The 27656-nt window shown below is 38.4% G+C and overlaps 1 protein-coding gene across 3 annotated transcripts in view; it reads right to left on the reverse strand.

Annotated features, from left to right (window-relative positions):
• Positions 1–4743: 4743 nt before the first annotated feature.
• Positions 4744–27656, reverse strand: part of RAPGEF5 (Rap guanine nucleotide exchange factor 5) — a 1983710-nt gene continuing 1960797 nt past the window's right edge. For all 3 annotated transcript variants that reach the window (XM_044064607.1, XM_044064608.1, XM_044064609.1), the window contains one exon: positions 4744–6831. In XM_044064607.1, coding sequence (XP_043920542.1) covers positions 6713–6831 — 119 coding nt within the window. In that variant the 3' untranslated portion in view covers positions 4744–6712. The remainder of the gene's footprint in view (positions 6832–27656) is intronic.

The following is a 27656-nucleotide window of genomic DNA, read 5'->3' on the forward strand; positions in this document are numbered from 1 at the left end:
AAGGATGGATTAGTCCTGAGAGAAACCCTGCCTGCATGGAAGAAGATGAACAGCTCCACTGCCTGCAGTTCAGATACTCTTCTAGCTGAAGTGATGGCTAGAAGTAAAGCTGTTTTCCAAGAAAGGAATTTCAACTCTGCTCTAGCAGCTGGTTCAAAGGGGGGAAGAGTGAGTTTTTCCAATACAAAGTTAAGGTCCCAGGCTGGAGTGGGAGCTCTTCTGGGGGGGGGGTCTTAAATTTTTGCCCCTCTAAGGAATTGTTTTAGCAGGGGATGAGAGAAGAGGGGTGGCTCAGTATTATAATGTGCTGACATGGCAGAGGCATGGATATTAATTGAAGAGAAAGATAGGCCCTTGTGGAGCATTTCTGTTAAATAATCTAGAATATGAGGTAAGCTTGGCACCGTTGTGCCTATCCCCCTGAGCCTGGATCCAGGAACAGTATCTTTTCCACTTTTCTGAATAGGGTTTTCTAGTACTAGGCCTCCTTGCCTCAAGAATGACATCCAGCACCTGTTTACTGAGGGTTGCTGGAGGTGAGCTCAGGGAATTAGCCAGTCTGCAAGGTTGAGGGTTTGAAGCTGAGGGTGCAGAATCTGGCCCGCCTGCTGGGGCAGCAGGGAAGGGGTCTGAGGCAGGTGCCAAGGTTGTAGCACTGTCAGGCTGGTCAAAAGGGGGTACCAGTGCTGGCGTGGCCAGTCTGGTGCAATCAGTATTGTCCTTGGCTTGCCCTGTTTGATCTTTAGTAGAACCTTCGAGAGGAGAGGCAGAGGGGGAAAGGCATACACTGAGATGCTTTCCCAGGAAAAGGACAGGGCATCCACTTTCAAAGCCTGACTGTGGGGAGTTCTGGTGCAGAATTTGTTCAATTGGTAGTTCTGAGGGGGGGCAAACAGGTTTACCTCTAGTGTTCCCCATTTGCTCCTCAATAGCTTGAATATTTTGGGTTCCAGTTTCCATTCTTGTGGGTCCATGAGATTTCTGTTTAAGTCATCTGCCAGTGAATTTAGTTTGCCTGGCAGAAATTGCGCTTGTAGGTTCACTTGGTAGCTCAAGGCTGTGTTCCACAGAGCCATGGCTAGTATGCAGAGTGGGTAGGAATGGGTTCTCCCCTGCTTGGTTATGTACCACATAACTGTGGTGTTGTCTGTCTTTACCAACAGTTGTTCTGGAAGAATAAGGTCTTTGAAGGCTGTCAGAGCATTATGTACAGCTAACATTTCTTTTTAATTGATATGCAGATACATCTGTTTTGGGTTCCATTTGCCCTGAATGCACTGCCCTGCTATGTGAGCCCTTCATGCATAGTCTGATGTGTCTGTTGTTAGGGTTTGGGTGGCAGGGGGTATAGTGAAAGGGAGTCCCTTGTTGTGGTAGCAGGCTTCTGCCCACCAAAGGAACTTTGCCCTTAGACAAGGAATGATAGGAATCATTGTTTCCAGGTCCTGAGAAAGTTGACACCATAGACTTTTGTGATACCACTGAGGTTTCCTCATATGCAGTCTTGCATATGGAATTAACAGAATGCAAGAGGCCATGAATCCAAGGGCTTGCAGGATTTTCCTTGCAGATAACTGGATTTTTGTGGCCAGTAGTTTGAAGAAGGTTGTCAAATTAACTTGTTTCTCTGGAGTGAGGCCATCTGGGAAGCTGTATCCAAACTTGCTCCCAGGAATACAATCTGTTGGCAGGGTAATAGGTGTGATTTCTTCTTGTTGATGGTGCACCCCAGTGAAGTTAGAAGTCTCTTTACAAATGCCAGGTGTTGTAATAGCAAGTACTGACTCTCTGCCTGAATCAGTGAATCGTCCAAGTATGGGTAAATCTGAATATTTCTCTGCCTGCAAAATGCAATGGCTGGAGCTAGGCACTTTGTCAATACCCTGGACACAGTAGATAAGTCAAAGGGAAGTGCAGAGAACTGATAGTGCATGGAGCCTGCCCTGAAGCATAGGTATTTTCTGCAAGATTCCCTTATTGGGATGTGCAGGTAAGCTTCTTTTAAGTCTAGAGTTGACAGTCAGGTATCCTTGGCTAGCATAGGAAGAAGCTGTTGAAGAGTTAGCAATTTGAATTTTGGAACCACCAGAAAGGTGTTGAGAATAGAAAGGTCCAGGATAGGATGACAGGAGTTCTCTTTTCTGGGAACCAAGAACAGTCTTGAATAAAAACCTTGTCCCCTTTCTTCTGCTGGGACAGGTTGAATAGCCCTGATACTGAAGAGAGAAAGTACTTGTTTTTGGGCCTCCACATACTGGTTTGGGGGGAGGTCTGGCCATCCACTTGGGGTTGGGAGTGAGTGGAAGTGGAATCTGTATCCTAGGGAAACTATGTTTAAAATCCATTTGTCCTGGTTAATGAGTTCCCAGTTTTTTGCATGCAGGGCGACTGTCCTCCTAATGGAGCAAGTAGTTGAGCAAGGCTTGGACGAATTAAGGATAAGTCATTGTGCCATTTTTCCTTAGGGGGGTGCCTTACTACTTCCTGCTTTGGAAGAGGGGGCCCGCCACTGTTTAGATCTGTGCATAGCCTGAAACTGAAGTCTTGGTGGTCTGCTGCTCCTGGGTTTGGACTGAGAAGGCCTGGAAGGGACTGGAAAGGACTAGTTCTTTAAAGGCCAATGTCTACTGAATCTAGGTGGCTGTACTTGTAAGAAATCTTTAACAGTTTGCATAGATTTAGCTTTTTCCTCCATCCTTTTGAGGACGACTTCTGCTTTGTTTCCAAAAAGGTGCTCTTGGTTTAAGGGTGCATCCAGTAATTTAGCTTTAACATGATCTGGCAAGTTTTGTTCCTTAAGCCAAGCATGCCTTCTAAGTACAGACCCAGTAACAGTAGTCCTGCAAGATGCTTCTAAAGCACCAAAATCACATTGCAAAGTATGTTTACCTACTTGGTCAGCAGAATGCATTCACTCTTCTAAATCTTTGTGTTCAGCACAGTCAGGAATTAACATAATTTTCTGTTTAATTAATCCCATAATATGCTGCTGATACTTTAAGATATGAAACTGACAATTTAAAGCCCTAATGGCCAAAGTAGCAGAAGTATATACCTTCTCACCCCATCTGTCTAAAGCTTTAGAATCCCTATCAGAAGGGGTAGGATTTTTGGCAGTTGTAGCCTTAATACCTTTTGGTCCTTGGGAAATGGTCTCTAGATTCGCAGTAGGATTCTTGAACAGGAATTTGTGAGAGTCAGGTACTCTGTAGTATCTGTCAGGTTTGCTGGGAGCAGGAGGCAAAGTGTCTGGGGTAAGACTGGATTCCAAGAAAACGTCATCTACAATTTCCATAACAGGAGGGATAGCTAGAGGCCTGTGTTGAGGCAGGTTTAAAAATTCCCCAAGTCTCTTTTTGGACTGTGAAAAGTCCTGGCTTTCCCAGCGGAAATGCTCCCTAAGGGTACGCAAGGTTTCACCAAAAGAAAAATCTTCTGGAGGGGAAGCAGAGAGAATGGAATCCTATGCATCAGAATCCTCATAAGTAGATAAGGGTAAATCCTGGTAGTCAGATGGAACAGAGATACCAGATTCCTAATCAGAAGAATCAGAAAGAAAATCAGTTCTAGGTCTCTTAGAGTGTGAAGGCTGGCTTCCCCTAATTAAGGTAATGAAGTCTTCAGCCATTCTAATCATTTGTTTTTGAGGCATATGGGCCTGAGAATGCGCTTCAGTCGTCGGTTTTCTAGGCTTAGTGCAAGCTTTAGGCCTGAGGAATTCAGTATTCTTATCTTGAAATAAAGTAGTCAGTTTAATATGAAAATCGGTAGGCCTGAATACACCCTCAGAAGCCAATGCCTGCACAGCGGCTCTGGACCCATCCAAGGTAGAGACATCCGCAAGTTCCATAGTCGAAGAAGCATCTCGCGGCATACCAGACACCGAATGGGTCTCAGTAGTGGCCTGCAAATCTGTAGTAGAGGGTATCAGGGGCTGTGAAAGCACCTCACTGAGTACCTGCGGACTGGCGACTAGCTTAACGGTAGCGTCATTGGCAGTTTTGGACCTATTCGTCTCTGTCTTTATCCTTGCATTTTTTCAGATCATCGGTAGTCGAATGGCTTGACAAAGCCATTTCAGAGTATGGAGATCAAGAACAAAAGTATTTAGCTATAAAAATAGCCTGACGACGAATAGTTTGGGCATTGAACAAGGCATAAAACTGACAGCGAGGGACGTCGTGGTCTGGGCCTAAACAGGTGACACAGTAAGACTGAAAATCTCTATGAGATATTTGCTTTCCACAGGCAAGACACTTGTTCATTTTTTCTGACATTGGTTAGAGTTAGAAAAAAAGGATCCCCAACGGGGTACTTATCTTTTTGAAGACTTCAGGTCTGAAACTCGAAAATGAAAATTTTAGGAGTCGGCTGACCAGCACTTGCAAACTGCTTCTGCTTCAGACACCGTATGGCAAGAAAGACTGATGTAATGGTGTTGGCCTCATGTTTTATACCCCTGACGACCTGACGTCAGGGAAGAAGCAACAGCATCCAACGCAGAAATCCGAAGACTCTGGTATTCAGGTCGGTTGAAGGCTACCTGCAGGCAGATAACCCAAATGTGATGACTGCAACAGTGAAACACGAAGAACATCACATGAATCTCCCTTGGAAAGTGGAAGTTTAAGTTTTAGCAAGTTAACTACATTATACATAAAATACATTTAGTAAACACACACACACACAATTCTACACACAATTCTACATTTAGAAAATCCCCTTTTATCCAGTTCTTGTCTACACACTTACTTTTTATTTGTTAACTGCATAAATCCACAAGGCACAAATTTCTCTTTTCACTGATGACTTAGGAAAGCTATCTGGTTAATGATTTATTTAGTGCCATGCCATCGAAAATCGAAAGCATCACTATAAGACAGATATCATGAGCTGCACAAAGCCTTAACCATCTGTGCTAAAATGTCAGATCTCTACTCAACAATGCTGAGTAACACTTCACAGAAATGTGTGTGCGCATACTGGGGGCTACAGTGATGATTCCATGAGTTACATAGCATATATATCAAGAGGGTTTAGCAATCTCATGGGTAGTCTAGTACCATATGAAACTACCTGACTGAGAACTAATACCTGCAAACTACACATGAATACATACTTCAGTGTGCCACCATGTCTGTCCTGTAGCAGTTCCAGCAGTATTTTTCATTGTGCAATGTCATTGCCTAGCTTCTTTCCATCACTGTTGAGATGTGTGATGGAAATGAGTTTTGCAGGGTCCTCAATGCACTTAAATGCAAATACTTCTGTGAGAAAGCTGGCACAGACTCCACTGTTATTCACTCAGTGCTCAAGAAATGAATTTGCAATGCACCGCTGACAGTAATCTCACATTTCTCCACAGAAACAGTAATATCTGTTAGTGTGAAATAATCTTACTGCATCTAAAGTGTACTTTGAGAAAGCCAGTAACTACTGAAGGGTATATGTGACTTTTAGAGAGAAACAACATTTAGAATTTAGCTTAGTACTTCGGCATGACTTAAAACATTGAAGAGTACCTGGCAGCCTTTTTGATACATCAAAGACAGAGACAGAAGTCACACTGTATGCATACAAAACTAGGAGCCATCAGAATGCTGGTGTTCAGTCTAACAATCCACATGTATCAAGTGTGTAAATACAAACACATGTTATAAGTGAGCATGTTGCAGCGTGCACATTATAAGTACACTGTGTTCATGTGTGCATCAAGCGACTTACAGTGCTCAGAGTGAGCAGTGAAAGACTGACATCAATAGTTTCTACATTTCTACCCACTGCATACAGCTGTACTTGTAAACCAACTAAAGGATACTGAGTGACATAAATCCATTACATGGTGCACTTCATAAACATGGAAGGATCATCTGTTTGCAGTAATATACATGGACATGTTAAAACGTACTGTATACAGACACCCATTCTGTAACATATTTCTGCTACATTTGTCTTGCTGTCAATAAGTATCAGGTTCAGAAAGCGTTTCATTAAATAAATATTTAATTAGCTACAGAGCCTTATTTACTGTACACTTTTGGAATGCCCAAAAACAATGGCTTTTCCAATATATTATGAGTGACTAATTGATAATACACAGTAACAGTCTGTCCATAAAGCCCAATAACAGACAGTCTTTAATAAATACCTACAGAGTTTATACATGGCTTTTTTTCTGTATAAGAAAAACAGAATCCGTAATAAGTACACTATACAGTATTTTCTGGCTGAAAAATAATTCTGCTGTAGGGAAAGCAAAGCAATATACTCCCCTTTACATTTTAGTCACAAGCCATTTCAGCTTGTGAATTAGATATTCAGAGATATCCCATAAGTTTCTGCAACTGCTGGATGCTAGCACCATGCATGATACAAGACAGCAGCAAACCCATGCTGTATCACACACTCATTAGTCCCACAAGTACAAAGCTAATCTGACTTTGGGATTATTACTTGTAGACCATGCTGTATTATCTTCATATCTCTTCTGCTGTAAAACTCTCCACTTGTATTTTTGAAGACAGGATTGGTGAGCAATCAGCGGCACAATTGTTAATTCTCTGCCTGCACGGCCATCCTTTTTGCAAACTACTACTGATAAAACTCAGTAGTGTCTCCTTCAGTGAGTGCAGGATAAAAGTGCTTATTGAGTGTGAAAACCCAGCTCCAAGACTTCCTCAGCTGCTGAGCTGCTGTCCTTATCCTCTGGCCTTTATACTCGAGGTTCCAGCCTGTGGGAGAGCTCAAACATTATTTGCTGACTATCGATGATGTGTAAGTGCTGTATGTACATTTTCACATCTTGCTGCTCTTTCGAAGTGCTTTCAATGCCTAGGTTTTGAGAAAACAGAAGAACATGCTTTAACAGGCATTAATTTTTGACAGGTTATATACATTTTATACATCGCAAATGTTTTGGAGACTTACATTACTTACATTTCTAAAAAACATATTTATAAACATCATAAAAAATGACAAAAACCTGCTACATTGACTACACTGTCAGCATCTCCAAAGTGATGCTGAGTTCCCAACAACTGGACCCCAGGCAGCACCAGACCCCTCATTACCATAATATAGTAATGAGTCTCACTCCACTGTCAAGACCCCTCATTACCATAATATAGTAATGAGTCTCGCTCCACTGTCAAACCCCCTCTTTACCATGACACAGTAATGAGTCTCACTCCACTGTCAAACCCCTCACTACCATGATACAGTAATGTGTCTTGCTCCACTATCAGACCCCTCACTACCATGACACAGTAATGAGTCTCACTCCACTGCCAAACCCCTCACTACCATGGCACGGTAATGCATTTTACTCCACTGTCAGACCCCTGACTACCAGGATATATAAATGAGTCTCGCTACTATGATATTGTAACAAGTCTCACTCCACTATCCAAACCCTCACTAACATGACATAGTAATGAGTCTCATTCTACTGTCATGCCCCTCACTACCATGATATAGTAATGAGTCTTGCTCCATTGTCAGACCCCTCACTATTATAAAATAGTAATATTTCTCACTCCACTGTCAAACCCCTCATTACCATAATATAGCAATGAGCCTCACTCCACTGTCAGACCCCTCATTACCATAATATTCCACTGTCATGGCTAATACATGATTTGAATAACTCTTGGACATGACGGTAGAGCATATATATGTATGTGTGTGTCTATGTGTGCATGTGTGTATACACCCCCCCTAAAAAACTACATCTGCCCAAGCTGATGTTCTTGGCTGCATTGTGTAACACTGTCATATTACACTGTGCTTTATCCTGTCTGGAATACTAATGTACAAAGTGCACCATTGTGTACTATGCACATAGGAATGCCATTCACAGAAACCAACAGATTTCTGCATGCCCCTCTTCATTGCAATCCATGTCTGTGAATTTGACAGTGAACAGATGCATACTACACAATGTGTGTACAATATATTTATGCAGGTGTGAAAAGCCCAGCTTAATTCTTCTACTCATTATACATTATCAACAAAATGTAGGGGAAGCTTTGTCTTACAGCTATCTCCATCCAACAATAGAAGCTGTTTTGAATAAATACAAGATGCAATAGCACTTCACCTGTAATAAGAATTACAATAAAGCAGGAATATATTATTTTCTGTCCCATGCAGCATCAGTCATCAACCCTATCTCAGAGTCCCTCCTTAATCTTCTGCTCTGACCTTTCCCCAACACCAGTCCAACTTGCTCCTTTGTTACCATGTCCCCCAGTAGGATAGGGAGATTATCACTGAAAATGTGAGGGGACGAGGACATCAAATGCTTTGCTATAGCATAATCCATATAGCCACTACAGGACTTTTTTGCGTTTGTAAAGGGAAAGGAGCTCTAACTAGGAGCTACTCCCTTCAGGTGTCTACTTGCAGACTGTGTCAGTTAGCTCAAGTCCCACAATGCCAAACAGGAATCTGCCATGTGGTGATGGCATTGCTCCCATCATGCAGCTGTAATAGATCTCAAGAAGTAATCCAGCCCTCCCTCTGTCTCTCCTGGGATTAGTGAGCAGAATTGCTGCTCCTTTCCACCCCTTCTCTTTTCGTCTTCTCCAGTGCCAGAGCTGCTAATCTAACTTGGTTCACCTGGGATGCAGTCAAGGCTCTCTCTCTCTCTCTCTCTCTATACCATGGTGCAGAGTTTAGTAGACAGGCTTTGTTAATAACCAAGAGATAAGGAAGCAGAAATTAAGTCAGGATCACCTTTTCCTAGCTTACCATTTATACAAGAATTTCAGATTCAGGAAGAAATTACCTTCCCCAGTTTAGATGGTGGTGTGACATTAAATAATAAGAGCAAACATATGATCTAGAACAGTTTTGTTTTATACTTCCACAATGATCATCAAGCCTGTTCCTCCATCACACCCTACTGAGCCATTAATTCCCCTGTGAAGAAAGATAGAGATGTAACACTGATTCCTAGACCGCACAGTACTCCTCCTGAAGTACAAGTTCCTGGTAAATATCACAATAGATGCTGGTTTCTATGTCATTAGGCACAAGGTATGACAGTACAGCCGTACTTAGGGGAAGATGACCTAACTTCAACTAGACCACTGCACCACTAAGCTCAGCCAGAGGGTTGAGGGTTTGCAGTTAGCAGCCATTAATCAGTGTGGCTTATGCCATGTCCTATTTAGACAGTCCCAAACATTTGACAACTTGTACAGTGGGAGCCTCATAGAGAAGTGACACTATGCAACATTACCAGCTGCTTTGGGGAAGGAGTAGTTAGAAAGGGCTCAACCCTCTCCCCGAACACACGCACAATGACCTATGTTCCAAGTTTGACTCTCACCTCTGGAGGGAAGAAATATTTTAATAGTCTCTCACCCAGATGTTAAAATACATGGGCTGTGGAGAAATTTCACTCAGCAACATTATAATCAGCTCTGCAAGACAATATGACAGTAGTCTTTTTTTTTTTTGTATACATAATCTTAAGATGCTTACTTATGATTTCTGTTGGACCACACCTCAAAAATTATGATATCGGTGGTAATGTTAATGATTTTTATACAGAACTACAGAATTCAGGGAAAGCTATTAAGGTGCAAGATGTTTCTTAAGACAGGACAACTAATATTTTAGTTATTTTTAGCTTTAATGTCAATTTATACTCCATTTAAAGGAATCGCATTATATCTCAAGAATTATGAATAAAAATATGTAACTTCTCAATAACCAGACAGAATGGGTGACTTCATCTGAGGTCCTTATGTGGAGCTAGTGCTATGATTAGATTTTAGGAATGAAAGAGTAATATATGCATAGTGGAAGCCTGAAAAGTTGTTTTAGAGTTACATGATGAAATTAGGTACTGAGTTTTCTCGAGCAGCTGTTGAAACATACTGTTTAAATTTTTTTCTTGTTTAGGTTGCAGTTTGTACTGGCTGTTTATTCTGCTATAGTGAATGTAAATTAATGCTTTAACATATACAATTTATTAATATGGCACAGCAAAATAAGAGGACATGATTTAAAGCTGCAGCTTGGCAATTCTGCCTCGTGGCCACACTGTCCAGGTTGTGGTCCTGATATGTTCACTGCTTGGAGTTTGAATTTCTCACTGTATCTGCAGGGGTTTTCTCTGGGTACTCCCATTCTCTTCAAACTCTCCAAACGCATGTATCCTGTGTGTGTGTGTGTGTGTGTGTGTGTGTGTGTGTGTGTGTGTGTGTGTGTGTGTGTGTGTGTATATATACCCCCCCCCCTACAGAATTATCCCAACAATATGAGTGGAAATGACTATTTCTCATTGTCACTGCTCTAAAATATGTCAATTCATTTCGGCAATTGTTTCAATAACATAAGTGATTATATGTTTATTTTTCAAAATAATTCCAAGTACTTTTGCAGATGACAAAACAGACTTGCAATGGCATGAACGCTCATTTCTAAATAGCACATAATACTTGAAAACCAGTATATTTATTTAGTTAGTAAGAAAAGTTATAAACTGGTACCAATGCCAAACTAACATCATCCTTCACTAATAATCCACCTTCCCCACATATACCTTCACAGATCCCCTTCTTCTCCAGTTCCTTTTGCTCTCCACCTCCCTCCTTCTCCATGAACCCCATCCCCATCTCAACTATAAAAAGACTTCTACTAAACTTGAAGCCATGTTCTAATGCACTTGATTACATACCCTCCTACTTCCTAAAAATAGCTGCGATGCCATTGCCTTCCCTATCTGCATCCTAATAAATCGATCAATTTCAGAGTCCCATGTTCCTCAGCTATGGAAAAAGGCTTATATTATTCCACTCCACAAGGGTGGTAACAATAATGGTATCTCAAACTTCCGTCCCATTGCTATCTTAACCCAAATTTCAAAACTTCTTGAAAAATGCATTCATCTTCAACTCCTTTCCTAGCTCATAAATAACAACCTTCTTACTCCCACCCAGCATGGATAACGCCCAGGCCATAGCATCACTACCGCTCTCCTCTCCTTCCTAGAAACCATAAACAAAGCCCATGACTCTGGTCATATTGTATCCACCCTCCTCCTTGACATCTCTAAGGCCTTCGACACCATCTCTCACAACCTTCTCCTAACCAAACTCTCACAGCTAAACCTATCCCACTCCTCTCTCAACTGGTTCACCAGCTACCTATCAAATAGGCAACAAGCAGTTAAGTGGAATAAACCTATTTCAACATTCCTAAACACTCCCACAGGTGTGCCCCAGAGCCCAATTCTAGGTCCCCTTCTTCTCAACATTTTTATTAATGACTTCCATCATGCTATCCCTAACGCCAGTCTCATCCAATACACCAATGACTTGACAATAATATGCTCTGCCACCTCCACTTCCACATGAACAAAACTAACTCAAGACGCCTTCTCTTCTACTGAATAATGGATGCTACACAACCATCTAGCACTGAATGCAACCAACATTAAACTAATGATATTTCTCCCCTCTAAAAGCATCACCCTCAACAAAAACTCTTTCTCTATCACCAGCCAAAATAACACCACTCAAGAAATAGTCTCCACAGCTAAACTGCTAGGAATCCTCACTGATGATCAACTAAAGTTTGATAACCATGTTTATGCAAATATCAAAAAACTCATAAGAAGTTTGGCATGCTTTACCACCACAACCGTTTCATCACTTCTTCCACTGGGATCATTCTTGCTAAAACATACCATATCCCTTCCCTTATGTATGGTGCCTCTATCTTTACTAATCTGCAATCGTCCCTCACGTCAAAACTGTCCTCCTGTTACCATAAAATCTCTAAATTTGCAACTGGTCACAGATCAAATACCCATCACTGCATTTCCCTTCACCAACTGAACTGGCTTGAGTTGCCCAATTATCTCACCTATATTCAACTTATCCAAACGCATAAGCTCATTTTCAGCCCCACTCTCTGCCCCTCCCTTGCCTCCACCTTCCAAATACATCTGCTTAACAGATGACTTTGATCCAACTCCCAAAATCTAATAGAGTAAACCTGCATGCACTCGAGGCAAACTTCTTCTATCCTTCTGCCTTTCACGCCACTGGAATTCTTTACCTCCATTTATCCGTACAACTAACAGACTTTCTATTTTCAAAACCTTACTTCACTCATACCTAACCTCACAATGGGAATGCTCTTGCTCCGATCCTACATAAATTCCTTAACTTTACCGGTCTCTACAGCTAATTACATCTGCTAAAAGCCTCTATTAACCATATAACTCCTGTAAGAAATACAATGCTCTACGAGAGCCTTAATTTGTTACTCAGGATTTATTCAAGTATCTGCTCCCTCAATTACCAATTTTCTGCAACTGTTGTTACCGTGCATTCTTTCTAATTCTCATGTAATAATTTTATATGTTTTTTAAATTTTGTATTTTATAATTTTATATATTATAATGTTGTTGTAATTTTATAATACTGTACTATCTTGGAGCTTTTCTGCACAGGACTCCATTGAAAATGGGCTCCTCATGGCCCAATGGACCATTCTGGCAAATAAATAATTAAATATATATATATATATATATATATATATATATATATATATATATATATATATATAGCTAAAGCTCAGCATGATATGATTTGTTGGAGCACATTCATAAGGAAAAGGAACATGTGCATGAAAATGACAAAATACACAGGCGTGTGCGTGTGTGTGTATGGCTTTTGCTGTAGCAGGCAACTGAGTAAATGTCGGAAAAACCCTACTAGGACAGCTGAACTTTATTTGGGGTTAATCAGAGTCTCTTTAATTGATGGCAGGTGTGTACCCAAGAAGACTGAATGCTGTAATTAAATTAAAAGGTTTTCAACAAAGTATTAGTTTAAGGGTGTGCACACTTATGCAACCAGCTTATTGTACTACTTTTTTTTTTTCACTATAAAGTGACTTCAGATTTTCTTTCCTGAATCTATTGATTTTTTATGATATTGTTCAACTTAAAAACAATATGCTAAACAATTTATGTTTTGTGTGTTAAATTGGTCTGCCTTGCTTGGAAAGATAAATTTTGTTTTATTGTTATTTAAATAGTTTTGATTTAATGTGTTCTTAATGACGGGAAAAATAATCAAGTAGATGCTTGAATAATCACAATAACTAAATACCCAGGCATAAGCAAAAAAAAATGTATGTAGTTCTGATTTAGCAACAATTGAGATTAATATTGTTGAAGATGGGGTGGAAGGATATAGGAGAAGGAAACAAGAAAACAATGGCAGTATATTGCAGTCCAAACGAATATGGTCTTTTAACAGTTCAAGTTTAAAACAGATCTAGTTACAAGGAAAGTGAAGCACGTTCAGCTTTTGCAAAGTAAAGGAAATTAACAAAAACAACAATTCATCATTTCAATTCAGTCTTATCTCATTTCTCAATGAGTACCAGGAGAACTAACCCACAGTGACGCAGATCTAAGCAGTACTTACAGAACTTCAGTCTTGTTACCTAAGTAACTACACAGTACTTTTCTTCAGAGTGCAGACAATAGTGTTTATTCTTAAAGTTACAGTAGATATAAAATTGTACACACCCCTGTTAAAATGCCAGGTTTTTGTGATATAAATGAGAGCACAAAATAAATAATTTCAAAAATTTTCCCACCTTTAATGTGACCTATAACCTTTACAATTCAATTGAAAAACAAACAAATCTGTTAAGGGGGAAAATATAAAAATAAAAAACATACAATACACTGGTTACATAAATGTGCACACCCTTAAACTAATACTATTATATTGAAGCAACTTAATTACAGCATTGTCTTCTTGGGTACACACCTGCCATCAATGAATGAGACTGATTAACCCCAAATAAAGTTCAGCTGTCCTAGTAAGAGTTTCCTGACATTTAGGCAGTTGTCTGCTACAGCAAAAGCCATGGTTCGCAGAGAGCTTACAAAGCATCAATAGGATCTCATTGTTGAAAGGTATCAGTCAGGAGAAGGGTGCAAAAAAATTACCACAGCATTGGATATACCATGGAACACAGTGAAAAACCACCATCAAAAAGTGGAGAAAATATGGAACAACAGTAACATTGCAAAGAACTGGACGTCCCTCCAAAACTGATGAAAAGACAAGACAAAAACTGGTCAGGGAGGTCGCCAAGAGACCTACAGCAACACTGAAGGAGCTACAGAAATTTCTGTTAAGTACTGGTTGTGTACATGTGACAACAATTTCCCGTATTCTCCATATGTCTGGACTATGCAGTAGGGTTGTAAGATGGAAGACTTTTCTTACACAGAAAAACATCCCGGCCCAGCTAAAATTTGCAAAACAATACATCAAGTCTCCCAAAAGCATGTGGGAAAATGCATTATGGGCTGATGAGACTAAGGTTGAACTTTTTGGCCACAATTCGAAAAGATACGTTTTGCCCAAAAACAACACTTTGCATCACCAAAAGAACACCATCCTCATGGTGAAGCATGGTGGTGGCAGTACCATGCTTTGGGGTTGCTTTTCTTCAGCTGGAACTGGAGATTTAGTCAAGGTGGAAGTAATTATGAACAGTTCCAAATACCAGTCACTTTTGGCCCAAAACCTTCAGGCGTCTGCTAGAAAGCTGAAGAGGAATTTCACCTTTCAACACAACAATGACCTCAAGCATACATCCAAACCAACAAACGAATGGCTTCACCAGAAGAAAATTAAAGTTTTGAAATGGCTCAGGCAGAACCCAGACCTAAATCCAATAGAAAATTTGTGGGGTGACCTGAAGAGGGCTGTGCACAACAGATGCCCTCGCAATCTGACAAATTTGAAGCGCTTTTGTAAAGAAGAGTGGGCAAATATTGCCAAGTCAAGACATGCCATGCTGATAGACTCCTAGCCAAGAAGACTGAATGTTGTAATTAAATCAAAAGGTGCTTCAACAAAGTATTAGTTTAAGGGCGTGCACACTTATGCAACCAGCTTATTATACATTTTTTATATTTTTCCCCTAACAGATTTGTTTTTCAATTGAATTGTATAGGTTATAGGTGACATTAAAAGTGGGAAAAGTTTTGAAATGATTTATTGTGGTCTCATTTTTTATAGCACAAAAATCTGGCATTTTAACAGGGGTGTGTACACTTTTTATATCCACTGTATATCTTCCAGTCCTCCTATCAGATCCATCTTTATACCCTTATTGCTCTCTGGGAGTTCTGCTTCCTGTCTCAACTCAGGAATAAGGGAATCTAACACTGTGCATGTAAGGGACCTGAAATAGCTCCATCTATTGGTTATTCTCATTAACTTCCTACTTTATCCCTAACTGTCTCTCATTCAGAGTTAACAGAGTTGAAGCTGCACTGTTTCCTAAGCAGTAGCCATTATTATGCCACACAATAAATATTAACTTAAACAAATCTGATGTAAGACTGATATGAATGCGAGAGGAAGAAGATGGATGATGATGATGATGGGAAGTATGTGAAAAAGAAAAAAAAATAACATTAACAGCTCTACCTACATATAGAATGGTAAAGAGGATCACAGCAGATAATTAAACAAGTTAATGCCTATTTTCCTTTTTCTATACATTACTCCTTGAATATGGATTGATCATTTTATATAAAACAGTACAAACATTACATTTATTTATTTTTTCTCTGATTCCCATTAATACGTCAAACAATGTAGCATATTAGACAAAAATATCAAACTGTACAGAATAAAGTATTTTTCATTATTTAAGTTCATTATTTTTATAACATCAGATTCAACTAAAGTTTATTTAGTACTATTATGCAAATATGAGGATAAAGACTACAATAGGCTCATGAATCATGGTTTCTTTTTTATTTCATAGCAAGACGAAATATAATTTACTGATCTAAAGTCTTAACATGTTAGTCTACTATGAAGGCCAGATATGGGTTTAATACAGTTGTGTTCTGGACACATCTCAACTCATTATACTATACTATAGTTTGATTACAAAAATTATGCAATACATTAGCAATAGAAGATTTACTTAAACAAAAAAATTTAATCTATATTCCTCTCATCCTATTTACTTTCTTATTGTTTTTTCCTTTCCATATCATGTACTGAACTTTCCATAATATGACTTTCTACTGGAAACTTGTACTTGTCCTTGAGTTATTGTGGTACCCATAATAATACTTGTCCTTTCACATTTAATTTTTAGAATTAAAAACTTATTTGACATAACCTTTTTTCTGCAGTAGGATTAGTCTCTATCTATAGATTGAGACAGTTTAAATGGAGCAGTTTAACTGAATGGGGATAATTTGGTTAGGGTTTTCTTTTTAGAAGAGGAGGCAATGAAATCAAAATGTGTGTTACTTAAACATTTGCACAGTATATATTACAAGAAATCTGGGCCTTTGTCTTTGTCTGAAGGATTTCAAGCCTGGATAAGGTATAGCACTGCTGGTGATTCCCTGCAGGATTAGAAAGTAAACCTATTTTTTTGTCTTTGACTGAGAGAACTGCTTTCTGTCTTACATGCTCCATTTTGTTTTCTGTTTTAAGAAATCTTGGTCTGGTGATTTTACTGTGTGTGAGAGACAGACACTTAAATTATCTAGGCTCATATTTCACATGGTTTTTCATTGGTTAATCTGAATTGTCTGCTGAGTGATACTTAAATACAAAGTTAAATTCTGGGCCTTTGTCTTTGAAGGATTTCAAGCCTGCATAACATATAGCACACTACTGGTGATTTACTGCTAAGGTTTCCCACCCACCCTCTTGTTTGTTGGTCTTCTTTTTAAACCTGGTGAATTTAAGTTTACCACCCCTACTATAAATTGAGCTTAATAAGCTCTTTCCTTTCTACACTGCTGCAGATATCTTGAATTTATTTGAATTATTTATTTGCCTTTCCTTGTGCATATATCGGAAAAGTGCATTTTGCCTCTTATTGTCTGTTGTACTGATTTACTTCATCTGAATTCATAATCTAGCTAGCTGTCGGATAAAGTAGCGTATCTACACTCTAGGAAGGACTTGTTTTCTCATCAAGTTCAATGGATTTTCCTTCCAGTGCACTAGGAGGTAACCTGGTCTGTCTAGGTTGGGGAAACGCTTGAGATTTCTGCATGTAATTATATTGGCTAGAGAGTTTACTAATCAGCTTAACTCATTTTTGGTGCCTTTATAAATTCTGTACACCTGAATGGGACTTGGCTCATTTGTACAAAGTGAAGTACTTTTATTAAATAATCACACTTTTATGAGAAGTTTAAGGTACACTGCTCTATCTATATCTTTGTTTGTGGTAGCACTTCACTCCAGACACTCTCGTACTGTGCTTTTACATTAGGAAGACTGGGATTATTCATCTAGTAAATGTAGATATATTCACCTGGCTTTTCTGAGCTGGGAAACCCACAAAGGGGCTCTACATATTTTTTCTTTTCACTTCTCTTATATACTGTTACTGTACTTTAGCAGTTACAAAAATGTACTGTTTGCTGCTGCTTTTCATTGTATTTTACTACTGCATTTGTTGCACTTAGTATTTCACACCAACTGCTGATTTTACTTAATTTAAGAAAAGATCTGTTTCTGCTGTTTTATTCTGTTGCTATTATTAAATTAAGAAAAACTGTGTTGCTTTTTACACTGTTGCTTACTTAATTAAAAAAATTATCCTGATTTTTTTCTGCTGTTCCATTGCACTTTAGATGGCCATAGTACAGACTGGATTCAGACAGGCTGAATTCATTTCTGTTTGCAGACTAAGCACTAAAATCAAGGCACCTTTTTTGGAGAGGGCCCCCCTATACCCTCATAGCAGAAGCATACAGTATGGCTATCTAAATGAAAGCTACTGGTTCAGGGCTCCGTTTGAGCTATTTCATTGGTTCAGGGCTCAGTGTGAGCTATTTCATTGGTGCAGGGCTTAGTTTGAGCTTTTTCATTAGTTTCTTTGTATTAGCTGCTTTGCTCTTGCTTGCGCATAGTGCGCCATCATGTATCACAGGGCAAAGTGGGTAACTTTTGGCGGTTACAGACGCAAATGTGCCAACAGAAGTATTTTCCCTTAGAAGTGGTTGCTATCTTGAATAGCTCTCAGATGTTCAGGGAACCACCCAGCAGAGATTTTACCTCTTAGCTATCAACATCAGACTATAAAGATTCCCTCTTTTGTAGACTTCCTATACTGTATACCCCATAGGTTAGTCACCCTAAAATAGCTCCCTGCCTGATACCCCCATCTTTTTTCTTCTTATCTGCTAACATACCAGGTTCAAACATTGCATTATGGACTGTCAGTTTCCCTCTGTTTCACCAGCAAGCCTAGTGGACATTATTGAGGCATTGTAGCAATGGCCTCATGTACACTGACAACCCCTTACTCCTAAATCACAAGTAAAACTTGTGACAGATGCTCCTACACTAAGAATCTGGAATTACTGCTCTCATGTACCCAGAACAGCAACACTAAACAGGTTGTCAGCTCACACTCCATGACTATTTGTAATATGGACCCAACATATAAACCTTCATATGCAGAGGTACTTTCTAGAAACCTACCTAAATACCAGAGACCTCCAATACACACAAACATGCTATACCTAACACAACACCCAAAGCACCCAATACACATAAAAACAGTAGCACCTATGTCTCATCAAATAAGCCCTTAAGGCAATGCGCACCTACTCCAAATGTTTTAGCTATAGGTGACTCTATATGGAGAAATACAGACACCCCACTTACCAGGTTGAAAAAGGAGAAAGTTATGGTCAGCTGCCTGTCTGGTGCAAGGATTCACCAGAACACACGTGCACGCAAGTCTCTCAACAACTACCATTATAACTCCGTCACAGTTCATGTTGGTGTGAAAGACTTTAGATGTACCTCTCTGGACAATATGAAGAGAGAAGCTCTCTGAATGTGTGTCCCCGGTGGGTATGTACCTAGCTTTGGGCAGCATTTTACCATTGCCTAAGATGACGCCACAACATAAACAGAAAATGATTGACTTCAATAATTGGTTTAGTTTCTGGTGTCATTCTAAGGGGATCCAGTTCCTTTCAGCCTGCTTTGCCAGAGATGGACTTTACCTGGTACCTGTAGACTTTCAGTTACTGGCTAATGCACTTGCCTCCCCCATAATGCCTTTTTTAGGCAAGGTCACAAAAGCAAAATTGCCGACATGAAAATATCAAACACAAAGAAATTAAGGGTCATGCTGCTAAACGCTAGGACTTTAAATCAGAAACTGAACTCTATGGAAGCATGTCTCTCCCTGGAAGATGTTGATGTCTTTGCAGTCACAGAAATCTGACTGAAGTCCGCAGAAAGTATACTGGCCTTACAAGGCTACAATGCCTTCCACACTTTCAGACTGCAAATTGAAGGTGTGAGAACCAAAGGAGGTGAAGCATCTATCTTCATTAAAGATAACTACACCTCTAGACTGGTTAGAAACAAAAACTCTATGGAGCTACTCCAAGTCCATATTACCATGGGTAAGACCCCCATTCAAGTCATCGGCAATTACAGGTCCCCTTCCTTGAACCAAGGTGCCCACACAGCTTATTTAGACCTACTTGGGACAATCAAGATACAACCTAACACCCTAGTCATGGGTGACTTCAACTATCCTTCCATTAACTGGGAAACTTATACAAGCCTAAACTCACTCGCACAAAAGTTCCTGGACTTTAACTCAAATTCCCTGGAACAAATTGTGCACCACCCCCCACAAGGGGCTCCAATATTCTAGATTTTGTCCTCACCGATACCACTGACCCATGCAACATATGAAGTGTAGGGACCACACTGGTTAAAGGTGACCATAAATCAGCCATTTTTTGAAGTAGCAATAGCAAGAGAACACCCCAAAGGAGAAGTCAGGCTAAAAAACCTCACCAAAACCAACTATACTCTCCTAAGGGAAGGTATAATCGACTTTGAAGCTCCATTTTCCACAGATGGCATTGACAGCTATACTAAGGTATACACTGATGCCTTGTATAAACATATGCACAAATGTATAGACACAGCCATGATGGACAGGATTAAAGTAAAATCCTCAAGAAAAAAAAAACATCCCGGTGGATGTTTAGGATTAATAAATTATACAATAAGTGAATGAAGCAGCTGTCTAAAAATGCAAAAGTGAGCTCCCAGAACTTGAAGCTCACCCTACTCAGCCTAAGCAAGCAAATAAGACAACCTGTAAAATCTTCAAAGAGCAACTATGAGACAAAATTAGCAATCATAGCCAAAGATAACCATAAGGCTTTCTTTAGTTACATCTGCAACCTAAAAGGTAGGACTCAGATCTGTACTGAACTAATTATGGATGGCATCACACACACTGACCCTGTGGAAATTGAAAACCTGCTAGCAGACAGGTTTGGTAAAAAATTCACCTGCCCCCTCCATCCTCCCAAGCATACCACAAACCATGTCTTCATCTCCTCCTCCCTGCATCTCCAAAGAGCAAGTCATCAATGTTCTCTCCAAGGCTAAGAATGCAGATTCCATGGGACTAGATGGCATTCCAGGCTGTGTTCTTACTGTTCTAAAAGGAGAGCTAGCTATTCCATTAGGCACTCTATTCAACCACAGCCTGAGTACTGGCTTTTTCCCCCACTGAATTGAAAACAGTGATTATTATCCAACTTCACAAGGGTTGCTTGGCAAAAGACCCGGTAACTGTAGACCCATACGTTTAACCAGCCTCATCTGTAAGGCAATGGAACAAATCATCATGAATCTCATAAATAAGGATATTGCTGACTTCTAAACCCTGGAGCCATCTCAGTTCAGCTGCTAAATCTGGTGGACTTCTTTGAGAATGTACAACAAAAAACCAGGCTTAAATAGTGGGAAGTATACTTGCTGTGTTCAGTTCAAGTCAGTCACAGAAGGTAACCAAATGTTCCACAAAGAGAAACGAAGCTGTAAACTATAAACTGCTTTACTTTGCGAACTCTTAATCCAATAAACAAGAGTCAAAATCACCATAGAGTGTTCATTCGAACCTACTCATCCACTGGGCAATAGCTTGTAGAAAAAACACGCAGCCAGCATGTAAAAATAAATCCAAGCGTCCAGTAGAAACCACGTTTATTAGAATAATTAAAACACAGGGCTAGCGCTTTCAACGAATCTTCATCAGGCCACTAACAAACAAACATACTAGCATCCCTTTTATAGCAAAATGCTAAAGTCAACTACTGATGTCACATCCTGTTTGGACATACTGAAGTCAACTCTGATGTCACATCCTGTTATACATAAAATATTTAAAGTGACATCACTTTTGTAGTAAAACGCTACAAACAACTCTGATGCCACATCCTACTACATATAAAATATTATAAAATATTTTAAAAAGTTTTAAATTATTTAAAATATTTAAAATATGTATGCAGACATTTTGTAGACATATTCTGAAATAACATTTTACCCTGCTTTAACTGCTGCTGCATTTAACATTCAAAATGTTTTAAAATATTTTGAATATCTATGTAACCATCTCATAGACAATCTGCAGCAAATAAAGTGTTTCAAAATTACATACTATTTTCCTATAAATACTGCTACTTATATGCATACTAGTAACAAAAATGGCACGCATATTTAATGAACGATACAATCCCATTTGAGACACTTGTATGTATAAATACATGCTTAAAATAGGGATCAAATTAATAAAGATATTAATATCTACACATGAGCTATTTAGCATAATTATAAATGCACAAAAATAATCATTCAAAAGGCTACATCTAAAACTTGTACAGCGTGTGCTTCTAAATATCATAATATCTGTAACAGCATAAATAATTCAGATCAGACATGTGCACGCAGAGATGTTAATACAGCTGGTATTATAAACATAAAAATATAAAAAATATATATGAGACTGAATGTGCAAAATCAGGTGAAATGTGTGTGCTGGATGAAAAAGGAACACATGGTATATCAGCATCTTTCACAACAATTGGCCCTAATAAGCCTGCAGAGTAAAATAACAGAGACAACGATGGAGAGAAAAATGGAAAAATGTGATGTATAAAAATGTTATAAAAGTGGAAGTAAGACCAGCCAGAAGTTAATACAGGGTGGCAAAGGGGTGAAAAGCTTCAATGAAATTTCCTAGCTTTGAGTATAGGTTTGATGGAGACTCTGTCATTGAGGCCTGGATGCAAATCAGCCCTAAGCCTGATGATCCATTTGGCCTCTATCTGTTCCGTGGTGTTAAAAATATCTCCTCTTCTACGAGATGGAACATTGTTTTGAATTACTTGAAACAAAAAGCTATGTTGGGTGGATGTATTAAGTACATGCCTAGACAGAGCATTTGAAGAACATGTCACTTTGATTTTATATAGGTGTTCCCTAATTCTGTCTTTAAACTTTCTGTCCGTCTTCCCTACATAAAACGCAGGGCAGTGTACACAAATGCTCTGTCTAGGCATGTACTTAATACATCCACCCAACATAGCTTTTTGTTTCAAGTAATTCAAAACAATGTTCCATCTCGTAGAAGAGGAGATATTTTTAACACCACGGAACAGATAGAGGCCAAATGGATCATCAGGCTTAGGGCTGATTTGCATCCAGGCCTCAATGACAGAGTCTCCATCAAACCTATACTCAAAGCTAGGAAATTTCATTGAAGCTTTTCACCCCTTTGCCACCCTGTATTAACTTCTGGCTGGTTTTACTTCCACTTTTATAACATTTTTATACATCACATTTTTCCATTTTTCTCTCCATCGTTGTCTCTGTTATTTTACTCTGCAGGCTTATTAGGGGCCAATTGTTGTGAAAGATGCTGATGTACCATGTGTTCCTTTTTCATCCAGCACACACATTTCACCTGATTTTGCACATTCAGTCTCATATATATTTTTTATATTTTTATGTTTATAATACCAGCTGTATTAACATCTCTGCGTGTGCACATGTCTGATCTGAATTATTTATGCTGTTACAGATATTATGATATTTAGAAGCACACGCTGTACAAGTTTTAGATGTAGCTTTTGAATGATTATTTTTGTGCATTTATAATTATGCTAAATAGCTCATGTGTAGATATTAATATCTTTATTAATTTGATCCCTATTTTAAGCATGTATTTATACATACAAGTGTCTCAAATGGGATTATATCGTTCATTAAATATGCGTGCCATTTTTGTTACTAGTATGCATATAAGTAGCAGTATTTATAGGAAAATAGTATGTAATTTTGAAACACTTCATTTGCTGCAGATTGTCTATGAGATGGTTACATAGATATTCAAAATATTTTAAAACATTTTGAATGTTAAATGCAGCAGCAGTTAAAGCAGGGTAAAATGTTATTTCAGAATATGTCTACAAAATGTCTGCATACATATTTTAAATATTTTAAATAATTTAAAACTTTTTAAAATATTTTATAATATTTTATATGTAGTAGGATGTGGCATCAGAGTTGTTTGTAGCGTTTTACTACAAAAGTGATGTCACTTTAAATATTTTATGTATAACAGGATGTGACATCAGAGTTGACTTCAGTATGTCCAAACAGGATGCGACATCAGTAGTTGACTTTAGCATTTTGCTATAAAAGGGATGCTAGTATGTTTGTTTGTTAGTGGCCTGATGAAGATTCGTTGAAAGCGCTAGCCCTGTGTTTTAATTATTCTAATAAACGTGGTTTCTGCTGGACGCTTGGATTTATTTTTACATGCTGGCTGCGTGTTTTTTCTACAAGCTATTGCCCAGTGGATGAGTAGGTTCGAATGAACACTCTATGGTGATTTTGACTCTTGTTTATTGGATTAAGAGTTCGCAAAGTAAAGCAGTTTATAGTTTACAGCTTCGTTTCTCTTTGTGGAACATTTGGTTACCTTCTGTGACTGACTTGAACTGAACACAGCAGGTATACTTCCCACTATTTAAGCCTGTTTTTTTGTTGTACTTTACCAGTTTTGTTTATTATCAGGCGAACAGAGTGTAGTGAGCACTATTCTTTGTTTTTATTCTTTGAGAATGTGACCAGAGCCATAGAAAAGGGCAAAGCCATGCACACAGCCTATCTTGACTTGGCCAAGGCCTCTGACACTATACCATATTCAGGCATCATTTTCAACCCCTATATTGGCAGGTTTCAAACTAGCTCACAGATCAACAACACTCAGTGAAAGTGGGAGACTTTACCTCTAACAGCAGAACTGTCACCAATGGGGGGGGGTCCCACAAGGGTGAGTGCTGGGCCCCCTCTTGTTTGGCATACACTTCTTAGAAGTCCAGGCCAAAATGGGGGGGGGGGCTAACCAAGTTTGAGGATGACTGCAAATTAGGTGCCATCTTTGAATCCCCTAGCAATGTCATCATACTTCAAAGGGGGCTTACACAGACCAGTGAAAGGTGCCAAAGCTATGGTATTGTAAATGCTAAAAAATGCATCATCATTCCCTATGGTAAAAACAATGTCCCTGCTGATTATAAAATAAATAATACCCCTATGTACTAATTCAGTAGTGAGAGACCTGGGAACGCAAGTTGACTGTGACCTCAACTTTGACCACCTGTGATAAGGAAGGCATTCTACATCGCTCAACTGATTAGCAAAGGCATCGCCTCAAAAGCAAGAGATTTTAACTGCCCTGTACTAGTCCCTCATCATGCCTATTACTGAATATAATGTTCCCTTTAGTATGTACCATACCAGACATCTGCAGCAACTTGAGAGACCTCAGAGATTTCTAAATAAGAAAATTCATGGTCTCCAACACGTTTTATTCGGACAGACTGAATTTGCTGTCACTGTGCTCAGTAGCGTATAGACTACTTAGAGGTGATTTATGTCTGGTTTACAGGGCTATCTCTGACCCAAATCTAATGGAAATGCTGCACATCCGTACGTCAAATGGGACTAGAGTCACCTGTTCCGGGGACCTAAATCTAGCCTGTGACATAAACAGGACCTGCTGGAGAGACAAATACATCTCTCAGAGGTTGCCACTCCTCCGGAATAGGCTTCCAATCCATATCATGCAGAGCACCTCCATGACCCTGTTTAAATGCAAGCTGGATGACTGGATAGGAAAGTGCAAATTTCTAACAGTCACTGCCCCAGGTTCTATCCTGGACATGGGTAGTCCTTGCTAGAAAAAACTCGGGCATAAATGATCTCTCTCATCTAGTACTATATTGGGGTTTAATGGCTAGGCTTGTAAAGACCCTCAGGTCAGTAGCATAGCAACATTCCATGAACCTATAAATATATTTATATAAGCAGATACACTCTACAGAATAACAATACTGTTTTGTTTGACATCCAGTAAACAAATTAAATAACAACTCTTAAATGTATTTTAATAAATATTAAGGGGGCTGAAGACTGACCAGCAAATTGCTGGGTGCTTTACATTTTAAAATACTGGGCCTGTTTTCAAAAGACTTACACTCACTGTAAGTATATTGCACCAGAGTAAAGTAATTTATACCGACAGCATGTCTTTTGGAATATGGCCCTATTAATAGACTGTTTACAGACAGGCCTTACATTGAAGTAAGTCACTTACACTGAGAACAAGTCTACTGAAATCAGGACTTGGCTAACACCATAAGTAAGGCACTTACACTAAGAGCAGCTCTTTTGAAATTTGGGCTTAAATCTGACATCGTATTTCTATAAGAAATTCACATCATGCAAGAAGGTATTGAGAAATTTGGATTCAATCAACACTAGTTACTTAATCCATCATTTACATCTAAGATTAGAGAAGTAAAAATCATGTGGAAGAAAAGGGTTATTATACCCAGAGTACTAGATACAGATAATGTTAATAAAGAAGTATTCTCGTTGGCTGTTGTCCTAAAAAATATCAAAACAGATTACTTACTTTAGCTAATATGTGCTGGATACTAGGGCTTATAATCATCAAAGCATTCTTTCACATAATATGAAAGGCAACCTAATTTTAGGAGGGGATTTCTAGTACATTTTGGATAAGCAGTGTCAGTAGCACAACAGATAGCACAACTGACTTTGGTGCATAAGGTTTTGGGTTCTATTCTCACACTAAGTAGATAAACAGCTGAGACTGCATTGCAGTATAAGGTGGGTGCTGTACTACTGAGTGTGCCATCCTTCAGATGAGATGTTAAAATGAGGCCCCATCTCCTCGAGTTGATGGTAGCTCAGATGGATGTAAATGATCCCACAGCACCTACCAGAAAGAGGAGGGGTTGTTTATTTACATAATCCATAAGTGTTTTACACAATCACAAATTATTTACAGTATTACTTATTTACATTTTATATACATATTTAAATTATTTACTACATATATATATATATATATATATATATATATATATATATATATATATTACTTACAAATCACATCTTCCTTTCTTTTTATTTTTACTTCATCATATATAACATACTTTTTTCACCCCGACTTCCACAACCAAAACCTTATTCTTTTCGACATAATTCCAAGTCCCACTTTTCATTAAACACAATTTCTTTAACTCTCTGATTCCAGATTAGCTATAACATGGCAAACATTTCTTTATCAAAATTTTCTACTCTTTTGTTTTACCTTTATATCTATAATAGCCAAATTCAATCATGTCCATATTTATATTACTTATGTCTTTGAAATCATTCACATATTTTCTCTCTCTAAACTTTTTCTATAACATGTTTACCCCTTTACATTGTATAAAAACATGTACACATTTTAAATTCACCAGAATATAGACAAACTCTTTTATACTTTTACATGACATATTTGCCTTCACTGGTAACTTTTATATATACAATCACCACAGAAAATCTTGACCTTCTGCATGTTTTTTTTACATCTGTTCAGTATTGCAACAATAGCATTTCTTATCTTACTGTTTAATTCCTTCCAAGCATATATCCTGCAATACTTTTCCATAATCTTTTCATACCATTTTTTTTCAATCATTTTCAATTTCTTTCACACTGATTTTCTACAAGATAATCTTGTGATAATTTTCCATTTCTTAATTACAACTCCTCCTTTTTCAGAACTAAAAAAGGTCAACCATTCCATTTTATACTTTACGCTTAATATTTTTGTTATAAACATATCCTCATTATCTTTTAAATGCTTCATTATTGTGTATAAATTTAAGGATGACATATACACTATAGGGTTCATTAACCCTAAACCTCCACCCCCTTTTTCATTATGCACATATAACACTCCTCTTTCTACAAGGTTTTAACCTTGATCCCCATATAAAAGCAAATATTATATTGTATACATCCTTCTCTAAATTTAAAGGAACACTAAAAACACTAGTTAAATAAGTTATCTTTGCTAACAGAACTGAATTAAATATACTTTAGGAAAGCTGAAAAGACTTCCAAAACACCCACATTTTCTAAAATCCTCTATTTTCTCTTTCCATACAGAATTTATAATTTCTTCCTTCCTAAAATTTATTCCAATAATTTTATTTTTTTTCTTTATTAAATTCAACTCCACTAATCATTCCTTCAAAACATAAGCCTTGACTTTTATCTTTATTTAATACTAGCCCAAATACCTTAATATCTTCTTGTAACTGTTTTATTACTACATTCATGCTAACTTCATTTTTAGTTGAAATAATAATGTCATCTGCATAATTCAACTCGAACCTTAAACAGTCT

The sequence above is a fragment of the Protopterus annectens genome, chromosome 3.part0, assembly GCF_019279795.1.
Source record: "Protopterus annectens isolate FY-2018-M chromosome 3.part0, PAN1.0, whole genome shotgun sequence".
NCBI lineage: Eukaryota > Metazoa > Chordata > Ceratodontiformes > Protopteridae > Protopterus > Protopterus annectens.